Here is a 24,509-nt window from a genome sequence, read left to right as displayed (position 1 = left end):
TTTTCACAAAAAATCAGCTAGTTCATACTATTGAATATTTGATATTGCTTATTAGGATGTAAAAGTGTTAATACATAATATATAATATAATACACGTCATATATACATTTGATATGATGTCCTTCTCCTCTCTAAAAGAAGAATAATGGATTGTGTATGGTGATGATTCTACCATAAAACATTTTAGTCTTATATAGTTTCTGATAGATTTTCAGGATTTAAAGAAAATCTAAGTGATTATATTGAATGATTAAAATTGTGCATTCAGCTAAGAGCAACATCGAAAAATTAAAATATGAACTCGTTGAATTATTTTCAAAATGGCCAAAACCCTTTTCAATAATTTTGTTTCTCTAATTCCGTCGAATCATACATCTCTAGAACAGTGTAATTAGAAAATTGTTCAAACAATATACACAGGTAATTTCAACAATGGTAATTGTCTATATATAAGGTTAGACACCCTCGAAAATGAATAAACTACTTACTTGGGTTACTTGGGGTTGCTTCATAGATCCTCTATCGGGTCATCAGAACGGCTGACCACCCGTGCAGCGAAGTTGCTGTCTTTTCTGCGCTCCAGTTCAATAACGAATTCCCGTTCTGGCAACAATATCCAGTAACAGGAGGTTCGTCCGGAATAGATGTAACAAACTCCGTCAACAATGACTTGAAGCGTAGGGGGTCCTCGATAAGGTGCAGGTTTGCGGGAATGATGTTCCACAATCGAGGCCCCATCACTATAAATGAGCTGTCAAAGATCGATTGATTCCTTTGGCTACTGGACGTTGACAAGCTAGGGACTACTGCTTTCTGGCCATAACGGAGTGTATCTGTAAACTGAACGTTGACATCATTAGGACACTTCTTGTGTAGGATCTTCCACATATGAATGATAGTGTAACGTTCTCTCCTCCGTTGAAGTGACATCAATTTTAAGGCCTTCAGTCTCTGCCAATAGTTCAGATGTTGCACACCATGTTGCAAACCAATACAATAGATTGAATTTAATAAACATTGTAGCAATTTTGTTTGGGGGGCGGACTCTAAGGGGGTCGCCAAATCGTCTTTTGAATGTGGGACAATTTCGAGATTTTACCAGTGTATCCTCTAAAATCATATAGTTTGTTAAATTTTAGGGAGGGGCGCCAAAAGGGGAGGGGGCGCCAACAGGGGGACGCTTTTTCGACGGGGGCGCCAACAGGCACCTTTACGCCACTGAACCAGGGTAGAAAATAAAACCCTAGTTGTAATATATAAAACGGTAAACTAAAAATGATATTCCACTAAATCACTTCATAACAACCAGCGGTTCAGGCCCTCGCCTATCAAACACTCTCCGACTCTTTGAAGATCTAGGAGTGTTGATAAGGTTAAGGTCCAAATCACTTATTGCAGTGGATGGCAGAACCATGACAACCGATTCAGTACCAACCAATCACGATAAAGTATGGAGATAAAAAGTATCGCCACTCCGATCATAAAGTTTTGTGCTCCACATCCATGACACAACACAAAAATATAGTTAATAATCAAATTACACATCGAAACACGTCTAATAATTAAAAAGAGGCGAAAGTGGACAGGTACTTTGTGAAAATATGATTTAAGCGCTCGATTTTCAATTGCAAATTGGTGAAAATATGCGCGGCGTGCCTAAAATTTTAGTTTCATGTTAAAATTATTTCATGTTAAAAGTAGCAATGCGACGCATGCTACTTTGTCCTTTGTCCACGGCTACTAGCTTTGTGCTTTGACCGCCGCGCGTGAAAACAGGTAAATACAAAGTTTGTAGATCGGTGAGATGCACCACTGTGCCTCACCGAGCTGCGAAGGATTGACATCGTGAATCAAGGGGGGTACGGGTCAAACCTTGATTACGTAATATAGGGGGGCTCGGTCTTGATTACGGTTGATTACGGAGGGGGGTGAAAATTGCCAAAATATTGATTACGTAATATGTTTGCTCTATCCAGAGCCCTTGCGCTTGCAGTAGCGCGCGCGCCTCTTGACTTGTGGAACAAGCGCGCCCGCAGTACTAGTAGCGCGAAAGCACATGGTTAGGTGAATAATATGTGAACGACCCCATACGTTGTAGACCCGCCACGCACAAATGCGGCATGCGCGGCCATGGCCGATCGTAGTCACGATACACCACTTACTACTTAGTGAAACGACAATGGGGTCACGAGTCTTGGAGGACTTCGCCGCTTCGACGCGCCGCGCAAACTAGCATTCTTGCTTCGATCGCATTTTTGCTTCGATCGTTGCTTTGCTTCGCAGAGCAACGATCTCGACGGATTGACATCGTCAATCAATCACGAGTCATGACGTGCCCAGGACCTCGCGCGCGACAACAAGCAATATGATTTGCACGCGTGGCGTATTCCAATGTTCAAGCAGCTTCCACGTGACACAATTCAGCCAACCAGAGAACAGGAATCCGCAAAGTTAAAGTTGCAAACTTTTGATCGGCCCGAAAGGGGACTTTTCTGGAGATTTTGAGATAACTCAACAATTACGTTGTCTTGAATTTTCCTCCTGGAGAGGTAACGTTACTTTTAAAAGAGGAACATGTTACAAAAAACCGGAAGTCTCCAACTCTTTTACTTTCAAAGTTAAGCCCCATCCGGTCAGGGTTCCTGGGTGCAGCTGGCTGACGCCGAGTAGGGTGTTTTGGCCGTTCTAACTTAAGACTTTTAAGAATTAAAGCAGCCGTATTGATCTTCCAAACCTACAACTTTCAAGGGCTAGAATTCGCTGTATTTTGCCGTTAAAACACAACTTGTACTGTTTAACTTCATGACTGGGCCGTAATTCAAAAGCAAATTGGCAAGAAGTGAAAAGTTACCGGCTGGTGGTGGTACTAGAGTTGGTTTAATTTAAACAGACGGCTTGACCTCGCGCGCGACAACAAGCAATATGATTTGCACGCGTGGCGTATTCCAATGTTCAAGCAGCTTCCACGTGACACAATTCAGCCAACCAGAGAACAGGAATCCGCAAAGTTAAAGTTGCAAACTTTTGATCGGCCCGAAAGGGGACTTTTCTGGAGATTTTGAGATAACTCAACAATTACGTTGTCTTGAATTTTCCTCCTGGAGAGGTAACGTTACTTTTAAAAGAGGAACATGTTACAAAAAACCGGAAGTCTCCAACTCTTTTACTTTCAAAGTTAAGCCCCATCCGGTCAGGGTTCCTGGGTGCAGCTGGCTGACGCCGAGTAGGGTGTTTTGGCCGTTCTAACTTAAGACTTTTAAGAATTAAAGCAGCCGTATTGATCTTCCAAACCTACAACTTTCAAGGGCTAGAATTCGCTGTATTTTGCCGTTAAAACACAACTTGTACTGTTTAACTTCATGACTGGGCCGTAATTCAAAAGCAAATTGGCAAGAAGTGGTGCTCACGGTCTCACTTAACGTCACTTAACGTTACCAGTTACTTATCGCTCAGTTAAGAGCGACCATGGTCTTAAGCGACAGACAGCCTGCAGGCATATGATCCGGATACGAAATATCCTTGTGTTCGGCATTTAGTAGCCCTAATTGGTTACTTCGCACCCAGGAAAAGTTACCGGCTGGTGGTGGTACTAGAGTTGGTTTAATTTAAACAGACGGCTTGACCTCGCGCGCGACAACAAGCAATATGATTTGCACGCGTGGCGTATTCCAATGTTCAAGCAGCTTCCACGTGACACAATTCAGCCAACCAGAGAACAGGAATCCGCAAAGTTAAAGTTGCAAACTTTTGATCGGCCCGAAAGGGGACTTTTCTGGAGATTTTGAGATAACTCAACAATTACGTTGTCTTGAATTTTCCTCCTGGAGAGGTAACGTTACTTTTAAAAGAGGAACATGTTACAAAAAACCGGAAGTCTCCAACTCTTTTACTTTCAAAGTTAAGCCCCATCCGGTCAGGGTTCCTGGGTGCAGCTGGCTGACGCCGAGTAGGGTGTTTTGGCCGTTCTAACTTAAGACTTTTAAGAATTAAAGCAGCCGTATTGATCTTCCAAACCTACAACTTTCAAGGGCTAGAATTCGCTGTATTTTGCCGTTAAAACACAACTTGTACTGTTTAACTTCATGACTGGGCCGTAATTCAAAAGCAAATTGGCAAGAAGTGGTGCTCACGGTCTCACTTAACGTCACTTAACGTTACCAGTTACTTATCGCTCAGTTAAGAGCGACCATGGTCTTAAGCGACAGACAGCCTGCAGGCATATGATCCGGATACGAAATATCCTTGTGTTCGGCATTTAGTAGCCCTAATTGGTTACTTCGCACCCAGGAAAAGTTACCGGCTGGTGGTGGTACTAGAGTTGGTTTAATTTAAACAGACGGCTTGACCTCGCGCGCGACAACAAGCAATATGATTTGCACGCGTGGCGTATTCCAATGTTCAAGCAGCTTCCACGTGACACAATTCAGCCAACCAGAGAACAGGAATCCGCAAAGTTAAAGTTGCAAACTTTTGATCGGCCCGAAAGGGGACTTTTCTGGAGATTTTGAGATAACTCAACAATTACGTTGTCTTGAATTTTCCTCCTGGAGAGGTAACGTTACTTTTAAAAGAGGAACATGTTACAAAAAACCGGAAGTCTCCAACTCTTTTACTTTCAAAGTTAAGCCCCATCCGGTCAGGGTTCCTGGGTGATACAATAATTACTTACAGTTACAACCAGAGCGCACTGCGCACGTCGAGTTGGAGGGTAGTGTACTCGTCGACTTTTAATAAATGGAACAACTATAATTTTACGATTATATATTACCCGTTTGCCCATGCCATATTTTACCTGGGGCCGCCATATCACATATTGAGCTGACATGAGCGCCGCTCGGTCTAGTAATCAGTAATAATCGTTGGAGGACTTCGCCGCTTCGACGCGCCGCGCGAACTAGCATTCTTGCTTCGCATCGTCGTCGATCGTTGCTCTGCTTCGCAGAGCAACGATCTTGACGGATTGACATCGTCAATCAATAATAATCGTCGATTCTGTTCAATCGCTTTGTTCATAAACAGCCTTAGATTCCAGATGCAGATTAGAAAATTCTGCACTGGAGTTATTAATATTTTCCATTGTTAAATATGAATTAACCCGGCGCCTGGAAACTTTATTTTATCATCTCAGAACCACTTTCGTTGAATTCTACGCCAATAAGAATATGCCCAGAAAGATGTATTTGGGGTCTTTAGTGTATCGCTCGAGCGGAAAATGTCTGTAACGTAATTTATTATTACATACAATTACAACATAGCTTGTTAATTGGCGATGTCAATCCGTCGCGACTCAGCATGGCCTTTTTTGGTGTAGTAAAAAGTGTAGTAAAAAAGGTACGCTAAATTACACTCAACCAAAATTATCTTCTCCATTCTCAGAATCTAATTTTTTCCTATTATTTTCCGCTTTTACTAAATCGCTCGCCCAAATTTTAAGAAAAATCTTGTGAAAAGGCCCTTTGGGCATGAAAGTGATCTGAATCGGTGTATTTTTGGACGCTGATTCCGAATCACCCCCCATGACGTAGGGTTAAAATGCTTCCCTGGAGAGTTATGGGCAAAAAACCGTTTTGGTCACGTGACAGGCTAGTAAAATACTAATTTGATTGTTTAGGGCTCGGGTTAGGGTTAGGGTTGTGGTAAGGGTTATGGTTAGCTTCGGGGTTATGGTTAGGGTTGAGATTAGGGTTTATGTAAAACCGTTTTGTACGGCTGCAAAACCATAAAAACCAAAGTCACGTGAAATTTTTGGGCGAGCGAATTAGTAAGAGCCATTATTTTCCCACCAGTCTTCACATAGTACATTTCCAATTTCTGAAGGCAAAACCTAGTGAAACATGTCGGGGTAAAACATACCTTTGGTGAGACAAAATGTCACTTTTAAAAGCTATTTTACACTACACTTTTGCCTTTTTTTAATGTATGGTGTTAAAAAGTGTAGAGAACCCCCCCCCCTCATGCCCATATTTGGTCCTTTTTTGGCACAAATATTCCATATCACTTCAGCAAGCAAACATGTCCATACCCAAATTTTTTATTCTCCTAAACTCGTATGTGAATTTTCATCCAGATTGGACACAAAATGGCTGAGTTATGAGCCAAAAACCACAATATACCCCCCCCCCCCCCCCCCCCCCCATATCTGAGCATATGCAAAAAATTTGATATTATACCCTGATCTTACTTTACTTGTACTTGGAAAGGTCTCCTCCTAGTCGTTGGAGTGGCCTGCACCACATAGTAACTCCTTTCTCCGGTGTATTAGACCTCTCCAGTGAACCCTGTCTGTAGCTTGTTGTTCTGCATCTTCTATCGTGATGTTATCGACACCTGTGAAGATTGCTGCATCCTCCCGGACACATGACAACCAGTTTTTCCTAGGTCTACCTCTTGACCTTTTACCATGCTTTGGGATCCAGTGCAGAAGATAGTTTGGTATTCTTTCTTCTGGCATCCTCACCACATGGCCAAACCATCGGAGTCTAGCTGCTCGTACGAAAGTATCAACAGGGGCGATGTTAGCCCGCTTAAGTACATCAGCATTAGATACATGATAAAACCATTTGATTTTCAGGATTCTCCTCAGACATCTATGATGGAACACCTCAAATCTTTTCATCTGCGTCTGTGTGGTATTCCATACCTCACTTCCATAGAGCAGTATAGTGAGAACAGCCGCTTTGTAAATCATGATTTTTGTTGGAGTCTTGATGCTGCGACTGTACCATATACTGCTAAGCTGATAGAATGCCCCAGAGGCCTTTTGAATTCGAGCTGATAGTTCTTTGTCAATTGTTCCATTTGCACTGATGATTGCACCCAAGTAAGTGAAATTGCTGACCTGCTGTATTGGGAGACCTTCCACATTGATGTCCATAGTGTCGTCTTTAGAATACGGCCTCTGCGATGCACTTTTGCTGACAACCATGCTCTGTGTTTTTCCAGCATTAATCTTCAGACCCGCATAGGCACTGTATTTGCAGAGAAGGTCAGTGGTTTCCTGCAGCCCCTCTTTTGAGTTATCTAACATGGCCATGTCATCAGCGTAATCAGTGTCCAAGAGATGTTTCTCTTCTACCCCGGGGGCTGGCAGCTGTAATAAAGCCCCCTTGCTAATGACCTTGTTTAGTTCCATAAGGTATGCCGAAAAATTCAAGCAAAAGTTGAATACTGGTGGTCCCTGTATATCACCTTGCCCAGTACCCGAGTTGACATCAAACCAACCTGTAACCTCTCCATTGACCCTAACAGCACTAACTGTGTGAGTGAAGAACGCCTTCATAATTCTAATGTACTTGTCAGGTAAGCCGTAGTGCTGCATACTTCTCCAAATGAACTGCCTGTCAATCGAATCAAAAGCTGCTTTGAAATCAACAAAATTAATATACAGAGGGATATTATACTCAATGCATTGGTGTATGATACAGCGGAGTGAATAAACCTGGTCAATACATGAGCGATTCTGTCTAAAACCACTTTGATTCTCCCGGAGGAATTTTTCCATGCCATTGCTAAGTCTCCGCAGGAGTATCATTTGCAGGAGCTTCGAGGCTGTGGATCTTAATGTAATACCTCTGTTGTTAGCGCAATGAGAGGTGTCACCTTTCTTTCCAACGATGATGATAACACCTTTGGACCAATCCTCAGGAATCTTCTCATCTTCCCACACTTTCTTGAACAACACAACTAGTTGATCGACCAACCCATCCTGTCCATACTTAAGTTGCTCGTTGGTGATACCATCCACTCCTGGACTTTTGTGATTCTTGAGTTTTTTGAGGGCATCAACAATCTCGTTTCTTGTAGGAGCTTCATCCGAATCGGAAAGGTCGTCAAAACTGGGTTGCGGAGGGATGTTGTCTAGGTCAGAAATATTGGCCTCTTGCGGGGGAGGGTTCAATAGCCTAGAGAAATGCTCTTTCCACCTTTCTTTCTGGGCATGTGGGTCGGCAATCAACTGGCCAGATACGTCTCTAACTGCAGTTGACTGCTTCTTCTTCTTTCCAGATATGACATTGATCTTCTGCCATACCTCACGTTGCTGACCTTTTCTCGCAGCTTCTTCCAAGTCATTGGCCATTCTACGTGCCCAGTTGTTATCGTCCACCTTGCTACTTTTTTTAAAGAGCTTATTCAATCTAGAATACTCTGACCTGTTAGCGTTCGAATTAGGGTCTTTACGCTTAAATTCCTTACGGTTCTTCAATAATTCTTTTGTCTTCTGAGATTGGTGCCTGTCCTTCTTTTTTCGAGGTCTTTGCCCACGGATTTCCATGGAAACTTGTTGGACAGTTGTCTTGAAGTTGTCCCACATTGATTCCAGGTCAACCTCAGGTTCCAAACAGTCAAATTTGTTTCTCAGAACAATATTGTATTCGGAAACAAGTGAATGATCACGCAGATGCTCAATAGCAGGAATCTCAAGCTTACGTTCCTGCTCTTTTTTCACTGACATAAGCTTCATTCTCAGTCGTGCTCTTACCAAATATTCCCAAATACCCTGATCAGGGTTTTATAAATTGTAGATCACATTTTACAAATAATACAAAGTTCATAGGATGTTTATTTTAAAAACAAAATGTTAATTTTTACATAAAATCAATGATGTCAATACAATCATTACCATTGATTTGACATGATTCCCCATACCCAGCCTTCACCAAACTGGCAAGCAGTAACGATGAAAATTTGAAGACTGCTTTGGTCCTGTTTTTTAGTGGAAAAGTGGCGTGTGGGAATATAGTGGCCACCTGAATAAAGAGCAAAGACAACTCTTGGCGGGCAAATTGCAGAGTTCAAACTTCTAGACTCACAACAACTGTCGGTTGGCAACTTGCCAATTAAATCTTTATCAATGATATATATATACATTTTCGATCGTCTCATGTTCGACAAAATAAGCCCGTGTATGTGCATAGTAAAATGCTAAATATAAGCTTAGAGGGAAAATAGATGCAAAACTGTAAAACAGCATCTGCACATCACATTTGAACACCTGATAAACCAAATACTTTTTCTCAACCCAGGTTATTAAACAGATTACATTTTAATACAGTTATCAGGAATTTCAGGACAACAAAATCTGACTGAACATGAAAGAAAGTTCATTTTTCGTTTCTTAAAGAACAATGAACACTGAACAAATTCTTGGCATTTTTCTTATACATAAACTCAGCTAGGTCAATCTAAACCATGTGTGGCTATACTCTGACGGGGGTCTTAGGAATTAGAGGAGGAGGCCGTCTAAACGTTTCATTTCAAACCACAAGCACAAGTAAAAGGTATTTCACTCTGTCATGGCATTAACTGAACAGCGATACGAAAAACGTGCAAACTGCAGCTTTAAAGGGACATGTTATGGCTGAATAATCTTACCACCATTTACCGGGAATTCTTTATTGAGCACATTAATTACGCCGAATTCCAGTTTTATGGGAAGGATAGTAAAAGATCCTTTTTACCCGGTAAATAATGGTTAGACTCTTCACTGGTCCCAAAGCTGTCGCAATGAAAACTCCAGCAACATGTCCAACAGATATGTGAGATATGATCAGAACAGCTGAGGTTAGTATCTAGTGTCGACTTTGACCAGATATTACCATATATGGTAGTGTTACCATGACGAAGTTACCATATATGGCCATCATGACAGGTCGTCGAGCGAGTCGAGGGAGTTAGCGGAGTCAAGTCTCCGCAGAGTGGTGTCCGACAGCTCCAGACTTGATGTTTCTGAATAGTGGTGGTGACGGACTACTGGCATGTCGCCATAGTAGTCGTGAGGGGACAGGAAGTCGAATATAACGATAGAATCGTCGTGGGAGGAGGATACGATCTGGAATTCGTCAAACTGAAGTCTGAACACTCTGCCTTTGTGCTCCTGAGGGGTAACGTCTGTTATTGTAGGTATTACATGGGGGGTTTAATTACACTTTACAAATAGCACCCTGCGAGTAAATATAATCTACCCTGCGACTCTGCAATACCCTCCTATTATATTAGACTTGATCGGAAATGGACAACTATAATCAGTGCTGTATACAGTGGCGTAACGTTGCCTGTTGGCGCCCCCCTGCCGAAAAGGCGCCCCCCTGTTGGCGCCCCCTCCCCTTTTGGTGCCCCTCCCTAAAATTGAACAAATTAGGTGATTTTAGAAGATACGCCGGTAAAAATCTCTAAAAACGTGTGTATCTAGAGCAAAACGCGCAGTTTTGCTAGTACTTTAGTTAAGTTTTCGAAATTGTCCCACATTCAAACGACGATTTGGCGCCCCCCTAAGACGGCGCCCCCCTGCACAGCGGGGTCAGCAGGGCCCTTCGTTACGCCACTGGCTGTATATTGAAGTTAGCTTCTGAAATCGTGCTCATAATGGAGGACCCATTTAAAATATAAACAATTGAAACAAAGAATTGTCTGGTTACTAAGTGAGGGTAAGAGGCTGGTAGATGGAAATGTTTCAGGGAGATGGAAATGTTTCAGGGAGATGGAAATGTTTCAGCTACTTGAGCTTCAATACGTTTAATTTGATTACAGTTCAAGTCACATAATGTTCCCTCCCTGTGACTGAACTACAACACTTTGTGGGTTCTTCTTCTCAGGGACAATAGTGCCATTTTTAGCTGTGATTTTTTATTTGAAACTTTCCCAAATATTACAAAACACAGCAGTCTATAGTAGTCTGGTAAATTGAGATGGTTGATTTAGTTTGAAAGTAGATGTAGGATGAAAGAAGGTTAAGTAAATAAGGGTTTGTGTTTGACACACTGTACGCGCGGTACAACTCTCTAGTACGGCTTACTCTCTATTGACTATTAGTAGGAATGTTAGTGGCGGTAAAGGACAAAGAGCAACTGTCTTCTGTACAAAACAATCATGTTAACAGAATTTTGGTAATAATTAGAAATGACAGTGATGCAAACCGGCTTCACTTTCAGGAAGAGGGCGTTTTAATGAGTCATCGTATTTACTTAAAGCCGACTCCGTCATATATCGGTATATGTTGCAATCGAATGAATTATTGGTTCATTCGAATGAAAAGACAAAGTGATGCGATGAATAAAGTGACGTATTGACGACAAAACAGTGATTTCACTGTGACCGGAAGGATTAAAGGGCAAAAGGATAATAACGCGCTGCGCGCGACCAACACAGACAAAAGTAACATTATTGTGATTTTTACAGCGATATGGTGCGCTTTATGCACATTACACCGTTGTCAGCACGAAATGCGCGGCGTAAGACCATCCCAGGCAGGGTTAAGTTGTATTTATAGCTACCGACAATACACAACAGTTCAGTGCTCAATAAATATTGCCCTTTACATCTGTAGTCCTTCAAACAACATCTAGCAATACACAGCTTCATATAAGGGCTAATATTAACATAACATCAACTAAATCAAGATAAGTAAACATAACAAGATATAATTACTAATTTGTAGGCTTGTTGGGGCCGGATCAATTTGTAGCTACATAATAACATAAAGCTTACATTACAAAATAGGCTGTTATTGGATAAATGTGTTACTTATTAAGCCCATTTCGAGGAACGGATATGATTTGAATGTAAGGCGAGCGCGTTTCCTATAATATACACTATACAGTAGATTGTAATGAAATACTGATTTGTGCGTTAGATCATGTCGATACAGGACAAAGAAAGGTAAATGTATAGAGAGTCACGTGGTCTTTACTTACCGATATAGTTCTGATGCAAATGTCTTTTACTGGTGTGCGTGGATCCAAAGCAGCTTTCAAATCCCATACTTTTATCTTCCTGCGGGGTCAGCTTTTAGTGTCTACATTCCTTTTATTATCCGTACATAATTAATTAATTATTTATACACAACATTTGTACATTGACGCAAACAAATATACAAATGTAACACATAACAACCTAATTAGTAATAACCATCATTAACAAACACAAAACCACAGAAACTCTGTTTCTCTAACACCACATCATGTGATGAAATTTCGTAATTAATTTAGTGAAAATTATTTACCACGAAACACAATTAATAATATAATGGGTAATAATATCATATTTGATAGATACTACTAAGATCATGGCTATTAATACTCAGTTGGAATTTTTACAGTAGGGTGTCATAATTGTTGGTGTGTTTTTTACGTGAAAGTTTAACTTATAAGACCGATCAAAACTTCAGAAGTTAATTTACAATTCAATAATTTGATTATTCGATAGTTAGTCGTTTATTCTTCAGTTCAGTCTAAAAATAGAGTTTGAAATGTTTATCTTTTTCGGATATCCAGAAAAACTAAAACAATTATAATAACCTAACTTCTCCTGGTGAGTCTGCGAGGTCAAATTTTGTTTCATAGGTCAAATATTATTTTCGGATATGCTAAGTTATATGTTCTGCTATCGCCTAAAGAACTTCACACTGTTTAAAAAAAGAAAGAAATTTAGCGAGAAATTTCTTATCAACAAACACATTCATGAACCGCTCACTTCTTTATAAAGTAAACCATGTACTATTTCACTTGATCGCTTATAAAATACTTTTCATTTGAACGGATAATCGTACCGTGCCGGTACGATTATCCGTTCAAATGGAAATTCGTTGTCATGGAAACAGGGAAAGCCGTTAACACGTGACTTCTAAACAGTGGTCATGTGACTACTTGCTTGTCACGTGACTTACAAACTCTTACTCTAAATCCCGGTATATATAATATAATTCATGAAGACATCTCACTCGTAACCTGTCTCCCTGTGTTTCGGGTTTAGACTAAGACAGACCATGTGTCATGATATGTGTGCACGTTGGTTAGTCAATCAGATAAAACTCAGCCCACCTATAATTCTGATGAATTAGATGTTCTCGTTGAACGTGACCGAGTTAAATATCGCACCAAATAAGGAACATCATCTAACCCACAAATAATTGCTTTATCAGTAAAACTTTGAAATTCATGGTTCTACCAATAATGTACAAACTAATACATGCTTACCTTAGTCACGCACAAGATGATCTTATATATAATAGCTTAGAAGGTATCTTTTATCACTGCAGTAGCTATGTTAAAAGTATCAGCCGCGGCGGACAAAAATATAAACATACGGGAAATTTACAGCCAGGTGACGTAACGGCCGTTATCGCATTTGGGCAAATTATACAATCATTACATTTATACACTGTACTGAACACATCACTACATCAGCCACAGGACCTTACAGAATATAAACACTTTATAATTAATCGGTTGAACGAGTTAATTAATCAATTAGCAAATCAATTAATGTATAATTACCCGTCATAGGCGCCACTGACAATGCGGTGAGAGTCGAACCTAATACAACGAACAAGTTCCTCATGTCCTTCAAGCGTCCGGAGTATGGCTCCTGCTTCAATATCCCACAGTCTGAGGGAAGGTACATTTAAGCTAATTAATTAGTTAATTAGATTATTTGATAATGAGTGTGCAACATTTGTACATTGTACATGTGTACGTAATATACAACTACATAGCATAGCTCATTGCATCGGTTCTGTAAATTTCAGTGCCATACTAAAGAATTGGTTAAACAATTAATTGGAACTGCAAGGTTTAGTACACACTCAAGATTCACTATCCCACTATAATAACTGTACAAGACCTTTAAAAATGTGCCTGATGTAGCAGGAATGTAAAGGTAGTTGGAATGTAGCGGAGCTATACAGTACCATGTTTAAAGTTACTATGTTTAAAGAGCAGGGTGTAACTGGAGTGGGAGGAGTATTCCTAGTGCTGGGGTGGGTGGAGTATTCCTAGTGCTGGGGTGGGTGCAGTATTCCTAGTGCTGGGGTGGGTGGAGTATTCCTAGTGCTGGGGTGGGTGGAGTATTCCTAGTGCTGGGGTGGGTGGAGTATTCCTAGTGCTGGGGTGGGTGGAGTATTCCTAGTGCTAGGGTGGGTAGAGTATTCCTAGTGCTGGGGTGGGTGGAGTATTCCTAGTGCTGGGGTGGGTGGAGTATTCCTAGTGCTGGGGTGGGTGGAGTATTCCTAGTGCTGGGGTGGGTAGAGTATTCCTAGTGCTGGGGTGGGTGGAGTATTCCTAGTGCTGGGGTGGGTGGAGTATTCCTAGTGCTAGGGTGGAGTATTCCTAGTGCTGGGGTGGGTGGAGTATTCCTAGTGCTGGGGTGGGTGGAGTATTCCTAGTGCTGGGGTGGGTGGAGTATTCCTAGTGCTGGGGTGGGTGGAGGCAGGAGGAGGGGCGTATTTCGGTATTATAACCATCTCATTTATTACAGCATCATTGCCTTTTGTACACGATGAAAAAATTGCTGACAGATCAGCATTATTATATAATGTTTCGAAATGAATGGTACTAGCGAAAAATTCATGACAGAAATTATCGACATTTTCTTATGGCGAAAAGTGGTGACACCCCCGGCCCGTGTGTTACAGTTAGCTAACAGTTACACCCCGGCCCCTGCGTTACAGTTAACAAGGTTTAAAAGATTGACGCCGCTTCTAAAGCTTCTCTCTAGAACTACCATGTACTGTGTAGAACTATAATGTATCCTTGCTGTTAGCAACAGTGCATTATCACACAATATACGGCTTGTTAATTTCCTTGATATCATGGTGCTGTTAATTATAATTATTTATTAATTACTGTCAATTATACTGATATTATGAAGAATTGTGTTGACTATTTTTGAATTGCAGAATTGCTAAATTGAAATGCTCAGTTCAACTACAGGGGCTCTACAGTCAACGTACATGGCAGGACTGACTTTAAAACTTTCTCCAATGTTAACAGTGAACTATTTTGCTGCCTGTCAGAGTTAACGGGTTGAAAACAAAGCTCTATATCTCATAGTGGTACTGGTACTAGTATAGTACTGGTACTGGTACTGGTATAGTACTGGTACTGGTATAGTACTGGTACTGGTATAGTACTGGTACTGGTATAATACTGGTACTGGTACTGGAAGAGTAGTACATTAAAATCAGGTCTCCAAAAAATTTTCACGACTTGTCAAGGAGAGCGCCAAATTACAGCAACCAGATGGGGAGATTAGAATTGTGTCAGAAACCGGAGCAACTTCATGGATCACCAGCTCTCATATCTATACCAGGGTCATTAAATATGAGCTCCTTTGACGCATATCACCGACGTCACGTGATGCCCATATAAGGTGCGACCTCTGATTGTTACCCTGTATTTATTAATTAACCCAATACTGTTCCCAGACGTGTCTCAATTATACACTAGAGCTACTAGTCACTACCACTTCCAACTTACTATATATATATATGGGTAAACTAGACCTGCAACTGACTCTAATTTATCTCAATTCAAGTAGTGTACAAGTAGTAACATTTGGAAGTAAAATTAACTTTATAAAAGTAGTGAATACATTATAACTTACTTGATAAATACATTATAACTTACTTGATAGTACAGTCTGAGGAGCCCGATACAACGAGGGTACCGTGGTACTGTAGACAAGCTATACCGCGTGTGTGCCCTTGTAGAGTACGGATAAACTCACAAGCCTCTGTCCCCCATACCTGACACATTTAAAACATTGTTTAAGTTTATGGTTAAGATAATTCTTTTGCCTTGTAAAGCGTTTCTTGGATATGTATTACCTTGGATAGAATATGTGTAGTGAATGTAATGACGTAATGACTAGTGGATAGCAAAAGTGAATATCAATGTAGAGAATTGAATAGTGTTTTCAGATTGTTAAGAATTTCACTGCCATGATTCAATAATGTGATATTAATAAGTTCAATACTATGATATTACCGATCAGGTTAACACAGCTATTAATAAAATGATGTCACGATTTATTAGAATGTTTTATTTTAAAACTATTTCCAGATGTTTCATTGTCTTGCGGTACAAAACTCAATTATTATTATATATCATGCGATCGTGGTATTTGCCAGACATATTGCTTGTTCATCTTTAAATGATCGTCTACAGATCAATTTTACTTACTTTAATGCTTTGTTCCAGAAGAATCTTCAAATGATCAGATAATGACGGTCTTATCTATAAGACCGTCATTATAATATATATATTATATTTAACTAGCAGGAACCCGTGTTTCTCTAAAGTGGTGCCAAAAGACTTTAAATAAATAAATAAATAAATTCTAACATTTATTACACGCTTCGACATTAAAATATACCCAACAAAGATGTACATTTAAGTCTTTCAAGCGAGACTTAGTGTTGAAATACCAAGATTATGGACTTTTTATCAGTTTTTAAAAAAAGACATTAGACCATGTTATTTATTTAAAATTGGGATTTTGACACCACCTGGGCTGGGGGACCTAAATTATTTATTCCATGGCAAATTATTTAAACCATGATATTCAGATATCATGGTTTTGCACGATTGAAACATTTGTCTGACTCAACCGGTCGTTTCAATTTGTATATATATACATAATATATATATATATTTTGTTGCTGTACTCCTACACATTAAAAGTCGGTGTTGATTAGATCTTCGAAATAAGTCTTTGCATCATTTTATTAAACATCGTTATCTGAGATAAAATTGTTCTAAAAGCAACTATATATATATAATATATATATATATCGTCTCGCTTTACATATAGTAAGATGATATTATATTAGTTATTAACTAAGTTATAGTTAAGTTATGAGATATGATATAGATGTGGATACTGGTGGGGAGGTGAAACACATTTGTTTACTTTAATAGTGAGCACATGTTCGGCGGGTTGAGGAGGTGAAACACATTTGTTTACATTTTTAGGGTAAGCACATGTTCGGCGGGTTGAAGAGGTGATACACATTTTGTATTATAGAAGGCTTGTAACACTTGTAACGCTTTCTTGTTACCCCCCTTTGAAGGCCCCGAATTATTTTCTGAACGAAAGCTCAAAAATAACCGAGAAATCGACCTTCTTATTAACTCATTTTGATGACTGTTTCTGACCTAAAATTGCACGAAAAATTGATTTAGCTAGGTTTCAGAACCTATAAACACTTCCTTATCCCTCAAAGTTGATGTTTTATAGTTGATACGAGCAACAAGCAACATATGTTTTGATCCTTCGGTTCTACTCATGACCTAGGCAGTTAAGTTGAACCCGACAGATCGAGGCAATCCTCACCTTAATACTGATCAAAAGCTGCAATAAACGTATCGCAAAGAACATTTATATCTGAAAATTGTGTTAGTACCAGTTTGATCAGTTAAGGTGAGGATTGTCTCGATCTGTCGGGTTCAGCTTAACTGCCTAGGTCATGAGTAGAACCGAAGGATCAAAACATATGTTGCTTGTTGCTCGTATCAACTATAAAACATCAATTTTGAGGGATAAGGAAGTGTTTATAGGTTCTGAAACCTAACTAAATCGATTTTTCGTGCAATTTAGGTCAGAAACAGTCATCAAAATGAGTTAATAAGAAGGTCGATTTCTCGGTTATTTTTGAGCTTTCGTTCAGAAAATAATGCGGGGCCTTCAAAGGGGGGTAACAAGAAAGCGTTACAAGTGTTACAAGCCTTCTATAATACAAAATGTGTATCATCTCTTCAACCCGCGCCGCTGAACGTGTGCTTACCCTAAAAATGTAAACAAATGTGTTTCACCTCCTCAACCCGCTGAACATGTGCTTACTATTAAAGTAAACAAATGTGTTTCACCTCCCCACCAGTATCCACATCTATTATATTAGCTATTAACTTCCAAGCATGAGTGTCCAGTCTTTGCCCGGTATGCATTATGTATTGTGCAATTAGTGCCGTTTTTGGGATGTTAAGATTAAACACTGCTGAGTATAAGTTTTATTTTAATAGTGGTGTCATTAAACTTCAATCTATTATTATTTATAGTAAAGATATGATATATTATAATAAATTAGCTATTACTAGGACCTCGCGCCGCCTTCATGGTAAAGTTATAAATTTATATAAGCAACGACCTTTACAGTTAGTTAACTTATAACATTACATTAGTTATGATATTTATAGTTTCAAGTTATAATAGTTTATTAGTTAAATTACCTTAATAGTTCTGTCTCCGGACGCTGACACGATGTACTTCTCATCAAAGTCCACAACATTAACCGCAGCTCTGTGCCCAACTAACGCGTGCTTCATTACTATGTTCTGAGGGTTTCCACTCATCGTCCAAACTGCTATTGTACGGTCCTAGAGAAGTGGTTAATTAATCAGTAATTAATAATTACTTAATTACTTCCCCTTAATTAATAATTTAAGGGAGAAAAATTATTTGATGTCATTTAAAAATAAGAGGGGAAATTTGTTTTTAACCGTGACACCGATGGATCAATCAGCTTGCAGAATCGACCAATCGAACACAAGAGTCGCTGTCACGTGTCAAAACATGCTTGCGTCACCTCCTCAGCCCATCAAATGTGCTCAGGATAGAGATTCTCAAGAGTTTAACCTAATCCACTCGACTAATAGGGCGGCTTTAACGTCCGAACAGAGATAGTTTTTTTTTCAAATCTGTCTATCCAGCATAAGTTTGTTTATCTCCTTGCTGTCGTCAAGCCCCGTGTACTTCCGAAGGATGTCAATGTATGTGAGGTGTGGTCTTCCCCTTCGACGATGTCCTTGAAGGGGGAACCAACTCCTACCATTAACCAACTCCTACCATTATATTAACTTGATTTAAAGAGCCCAATAGAAGTCAGGGAAATAGGTTTCAACATATTAAACGAGTGGAGTCAGGTAAAATTCAGAGCTCCAAATATGTGATAATCGTCACATTCCGGTTCCCACAATCACGAAATATTGTATTTACCAGACTATAAACTTATTTAACATAACGACGCTGGCGAGTAATATGAGGCATTTACATTTAAGGAATCGTTTCTCGAGATATAATCATATGATGTGATCAGACATATATAATATTAAATTATAAGACGAGTTCTATTAAATGCGAGTAGTTACCTTGGAGCACGATACCATGATGTTCTATTAAATGCGAGTAGTTACCTTGGAGCACGATACCATGATGTTCTATTAAATGCGAGTAGTTACCTTGGAACACGATACCATGATGTTCTATTAAATGCGAGTAGTTACCTTGGAACACGATACCATGATGTTCTATTAAATGCGAGTAGTTACCTTGGAGCACGATACCATGATCAATGATGTTCTATTAAATGCGAGTAGTTACCTTGGAGCACGATACCATGATGTTCTATTAAATGCGAGTAGTTACCTTGGAGCACGATACCATGATGTTCTATTAAATGCGAGTAGTTACCTTGGAACACGATACCATGATGTTCTATTAAATGCGAGTAGTTACCTTGGAACACGATACCATGATGTTCTATTAAATGCGAGTAGTTACCTTGGAGCACGATACCATGATGTTCTATTAAATGCGAGTAGTTACCTTGGAGCACGATACCATGATGTTCTATTAAATGCGAGTAGTTACCTTGGAGCACGATACCATGATGCCATTCTGGAACCGGAGATGAAGGACAGCGTCACAGTGGTGGATTAACATGTGGATTGGTTCTCCGGTCTTCACATCCCATATTCTGAAATATTACACTCAGTATAGTAAACAGTTGTGTTACACTCAGTTATTTGTTAGGTTACACTCAGTTATTTGTTCTAGGTTGAATGTTGTGGTTTTGCTTTTGGTATAAATATGACAACTATGATCTACACATTGTTTATGATACGTAATACCCCTGACCCCCTTCAGATGTACAGTAGTTTCAAATTCTCCATATTATGAAATCATTATACTCAGTATTACAACAGTAATAATATGTTAAACATGTTAAATATGTTAAACATGTTAAATACATACGGTTGGTCAGCGATGTGGCCAAACATCACATTATCATTTAATTGAAACAGCATGAGAATAGGTAATGTTTCTTTGGAATAGTTTAGGTGGAGATATAGCTACAAAACATGAGTTCTGTGGGAATAGTTCAACAATATTTACAAATTGTCTCTAGCTTATTATCGAATTAGTTCAGCAGTCTTTGTCTTACTAAAATTCTGAGACTGTGATTAGATTAGAAACTGCTTCAGTAGAATGTACTATCTTGTTTGAACATATTTGTTTCTTATAATATGAGAATCAGCTAGTTGGGAGATACGGATCTCCCTTCAACCAGCAGGTGTCATACTCCTAATTTTAAATGTTTCTAATTTTAAATGTTTCTTTTTAAATGCATCTAACTATCTAGATTAGAATGACATATTTCAAATGATTTAAAACCGGCTACATTCCTTCTCCTTTCAGCTTCCCAGGAAAACTGGAAATAGACCCTCGGTACTTCGGTATCATGACGTAAGTTTACAATAGCAGAGGAGGTGATCACGATGTGTAAAGTTAAAACTGAGCGAGGCTGATTGTTCAACTTATTAGTAATAAATACTGAGAGTTTTGGACTGGTATCAGGTTCTTAATAACAAGAAAGCTGGCACAAAACTAATCTCATTACTTGCATACCTTAAATTACAGTGTCATACAGCTACTAATCCAGAGTGCATGTACGGTATGTGATTACTTTTGGGAATATTTTGTCAGATCTGTGTGTCCAGCTTATAGCAGCCCCAATACAGCAATATGTGTTATCAGTGGTGACTGAAAATCAAGTACTGGCTCTTAATTGTTACTTTAAAGAACTAAATATTATTTTAACTGTATTATATATAGTAATAATTATACCCGAATAAAATATAAGCAATTCTAACCTGATACTGGCATCACTAGATCCTGTGATAATAATATTTTCATCATATTGCATACAAAGCACAGAACCAGTGTGTCCAGTAAGGGTCATAGTATTCTTTAGACTATCCAGATCCCAAACCTGCAGAAAATAATCTTTATAAAGGAGCTCTTAATCTTGATAGTAATTATAAAGGAGCACGTTATTTTGGTAGTATTTATAAAGCTAAAGGAGCACGTTATCTTGATAGTATTTATAAATATTTATAAAGGAGCACGTTATCTTGATAGTATTTATAAAGGAGCACGTTATTTTGGTAGTATTTATAAAGGAGCAAGTTATCTTGATACTATTTATAAAGGAGCACGTTATCTTGGTAGTATTTATAAAGGAGCACGTTATCTTGATAGTATTTATATAGGAGCAAGTTATCTTGATAGTAGTTATAAAGGAGCACGTTATCTTGGTAGTATTTATAAAGGAGCACGTTATCTTGATAGTAGTTATAAAGGAGCACGTTAGCTTTTAGAGATTTACCTTGATAGTGTTGTCCCGTAGACCGCTGACTATTTTCTCGTCGTCATATTGCAAGCAATAGACACCTTTACTGTCGTGACTGGCACAGTCTATTTTTCTAAAGTTCAGTTTTCCCAGCTTCCACATTTCATTTGACATCTGGGAAATAGTTCAAATCATGATCAGTTTGCAAGTTTAATTACCAGCAAGTTTAACGTATTAGCTTATATTGGGCGTTTATTTATCGGTCGAAAATTCCAAAAAGTGCAAATTAATTTCGAGACAAGAAAGCCCACAAATGTTCTGCTGTATGTAGCATTGTTTATAAACTCACTTTTAAGTCTTGGACAATTTTAGGATATAATTCTTTGTAGTACTCTGAACCAAAATCTGATGCTCGATGTAAATGACTTATCCTGAAATTTAGTTACGTTACCAGCCGGCAGTTAATGTTTAAGTTTAAAAACCGACAGAAAATTAAAATTTCGCATGCAAAATTCAAAAAATGTTTGTTAACTCTACTTCGCTATCTTTCTCAATAGTACCTATACCTAGGGATTATATCAAAAAGTATTATAAATAATACAGTTGAAGTGTTGAAATAATCACAATTATAAATCCAGCATAGCACCTACCATTCCCTTCTTTTCCCAAGACGCTGCCAAATTGCTTTAGTGTTGACATTCCGAACAATTAATTTTCTCCATAAATGTCCTGAAATGAAATGTGATGGTCTTACACAATACGGTCATAACACAAATCCAATACAAATATTCTTACACAAAAAACTGTGATGACGAACCGGCAGATCTCCAACCAATATTTAAAATGCGATTCTAACTTAGGTTCAATCCTTTCGACAAGTGCCCAAGTTTGCAATGGCTCATATTGCAATGAAAAGTTTAATTCTCTTGAAAAAGTTGCAAAATAACATCAATCACTCACCGTTACATATGATTTCACGCCATCTTTTAGAGACGCTTTCTGCCCTACATAAAGACATTTCGTCTAAGTAGGACAGTATCTGTTCTGACACATATTCTGGTAAGGCGCTGATGAAGTCTCGCATCAGATAGGGTCGCAGAGCCATGTCGATCTGCCAATGCTGCTCGTGGCACATCTCACCTAACAACCCCTTCACAAAGTTTGTTTGTTTGTCTGATTCCCATTCTTTAAATGATTCCACCATCTCAGGCTGAAATTTAGTTAATTAATTTACTTATCTAGTAGCCTCTTTATAGCCTCTACATTCTACATCAGATACAATAATGTATATTCTGTTGATGCTGTAAAATTACATATTTAATAACTATAATGGCACAGTGCAGTCATCAAACTTTATTTGAAAAATTTGTTTCAACCAACTTAAGTGTTCAAAGCTCAACAATATTATAGAACATTCTAGATACAATATTTTAGAACATCCTAGATACAATGAATTAAAGCCAATACTGAGCAAACCCTCAAGAACCGATCAGAAAGAATAAGAGATTTCTATTTGAATAGCATTAAAGTTGTTTGTTATTCGAAAAATGAAGGTTGAAACTATAATCACATGAGCCACAGCTCTAGTGCCTTGATTTCACTGCTTTTACACAAGCAGAAACAATTTTATACATTCCTCATCTCAAAATGACCACATACAAGTGACCAAGCAACTCTTTATCTGTAGCAGCCTACAAAATTTAATTGAAATCCTTATTAAAAATTAAGAAAACAAAAAATTCACAATACCATTTCAGGGTTTGATTTTCTCTTTTTGGCAGATTCATCGTTGGATCCAGTGGGAGTGCAGGTGGTGCCGGATCTTGTTACAACCATATTGATTATTTTGGATTCATCTCTATAACAATTAGAAGTTTATGTCATTGCAAGGAGGATATACTTGAATTAATTTACAGCATCACACAATTGCACAATAAGATTATTACCATTGACATGCTATAAATAGTTGCCGAATAATTGACTGCAGACAATTCATTTTCATAGTCAATATTTGACAACAGATACAGCAAAAACATTAATAATCCTTGTACAGAAATTTAGTTGCAGGATTTGACATTCAGACTTTCACGGACACATTTGGCATCAAGTATTAGGCATATGAAAAAATTTGGATTTGTCACGGACAGCCATTAATATGGAAGTAAATCGAACTTGGGTTATAAAATTGAGATAATAGATGAGATTTAAATCCACAGCTAGCGAAAAACTGGCACAGTAGAATTTTTAACATACACAACGCAAGTCAAACAACCTCAATTTCTGTGGTAAAAACAAATTTATAGTTAAACGTTATATAATGTAGAAGGGCATGATTTACTCACATCACTAAGCATCTGGATGGATAATTAGCACACAAGGATAAACTGACCTTTAAACATGACCACCAACTATACCACGTAACCATAGCTCCGAAATAAATAAATTGCTCTACATAGAAAAATCTGGCCTGATCCTATCACATTGTGGTCCCCAGGGGTTCGGTAAAGCCCTTACAGGCAACTGGGTCCTTTTACCAGCCACAATAAAATTGGTCATGCCAGTACTGTCATAAACTGTAACCAACTATTTAAAAATTAGACATCTTTAGCTAAATTTTAAATTTTAAGTCATAGAGCAATCTTCTTAATTTTAAAATTTTTAAGAATTATATTTTACCCTAACTATGATGTGGTGGCATTTCATACTTAACTAAATTTCAACTTTGAAAGTAAATAGATTATTAGTGACAACAAATTATAGTTTAAGACATCCATTCTGCATTGTGTTTCCAATATTAGAATGTGATATAATTAGAATATATGATATGTATTGATTGAATAATTGGTAATAAATTTAACTTTTGTTTTATTAAACTTTTGTTTTATTAATTGCTCCTACAATGCTCCAGTATGCAGATTTCAAGTCCATAAAAAGTGAAACTGCTGAGCAGGTTAAGTCATTTGACCTTTAATTGACAACCATGGCATCTGGTAGATTAGAAGCTCGATAATTATAATGCTGTACAACTTAATAATGTGCAGCACTCAGTTCTGAAGAGAGGTTTAACGAGTGTTGTTTACTGGCAAGCTCAGATCGCAGTGGATTAGGTTCATGTATCATTGAGATGGCTGATCTAAGGGACTTCTCTGCACATACCTGTTGCCCTCGAGCTGAAATCATTCCTTCTTATGGATAGATGTGAAGGCCAGTTTGAGTTGTTCTATAGTTATGATATTAATGAAAAGTTTGCCCACTAATTTCAGTAGTTATTACAAGCTTTTGAAAGTTAGTACAAAGTAAACAAGCCCACTTAGAATATAAGTAG

The 24,509-nt window shown here is 38.5% G+C and overlaps 3 protein-coding genes across 3 annotated transcripts in view; all 3 read right to left on the bottom strand.

Annotated features, from left to right (window-relative positions):
- The window catches only part of LOC134823488 (double-strand-break repair protein rad21 homolog A-like), a 901,854-nt gene that overhangs the window by 252,033 nt on the left and 625,312 nt on the right, over positions 1 to 24,509 (bottom strand). The gene's annotated exons all lie outside the window — the stretch shown is intronic.
- Positions 509 to 8,452, bottom strand: LOC134823660 (uncharacterized). Its single transcript, XM_063835194.1, has 2 exons — positions 7,570 to 8,452; positions 509 to 603 (listed from the first exon to the last, which is right to left on the bottom strand). The coding sequence occupies exons 1-2, from the start codon at positions 8,450 to 8,452 to the stop codon at positions 509 to 511; spliced, it is 978 nt and encodes a 325-aa protein (XP_063691264.1).
- The window catches only part of LOC134823490 (F-box/WD repeat-containing protein 11-like), a 91,726-nt gene continuing 75,768 nt past the window's right edge, over positions 8,552 to 24,509 (bottom strand). Inside the window, exons 2-13 of the mRNA XM_063834974.1 lie at positions 22,934 to 23,044; positions 22,145 to 22,394; positions 21,835 to 21,913; positions 21,534 to 21,615; positions 21,221 to 21,358; positions 20,706 to 20,824; positions 19,423 to 19,528; positions 18,003 to 18,149; positions 15,402 to 15,520; positions 13,272 to 13,382; positions 11,691 to 11,769; positions 8,552 to 9,874 (exon numbers count right to left, since the gene is read on the bottom strand). Of these exons, the coding sequence (XP_063691044.1) occupies positions 9,641 to 9,874; positions 11,691 to 11,769; positions 13,272 to 13,382; positions 15,402 to 15,520; positions 18,003 to 18,149; positions 19,423 to 19,528; positions 20,706 to 20,824; positions 21,221 to 21,358; positions 21,534 to 21,615; positions 21,835 to 21,913; positions 22,145 to 22,394; positions 22,934 to 23,020 (1,551 nt within the window). The 5' untranslated portion in view covers positions 23,021 to 23,044 and the 3' untranslated portion in view covers positions 8,552 to 9,640. The remainder of the gene's footprint in view (positions 9,875 to 11,690; positions 11,770 to 13,271; positions 13,383 to 15,401; positions 15,521 to 18,002; positions 18,150 to 19,422; positions 19,529 to 20,705; positions 20,825 to 21,220; positions 21,359 to 21,533; positions 21,616 to 21,834; positions 21,914 to 22,144; positions 22,395 to 22,933; positions 23,045 to 24,509) is intronic.

The sequence above is a fragment of the Bolinopsis microptera genome, chromosome 11 (assembly GCF_026151205.1).
Source record: "Bolinopsis microptera isolate Bmic1 chromosome 11, MBARI_Bmic_1.0, whole genome shotgun sequence".
Lineage (NCBI taxonomy): Eukaryota > Metazoa > Ctenophora > Tentaculata > Lobata > Bolinopsidae > Bolinopsis > Bolinopsis microptera.
The sequence above is the reverse complement of the archived record's forward strand: the minus strand, read 5'-3'. Positions and strand labels throughout refer to the sequence as shown.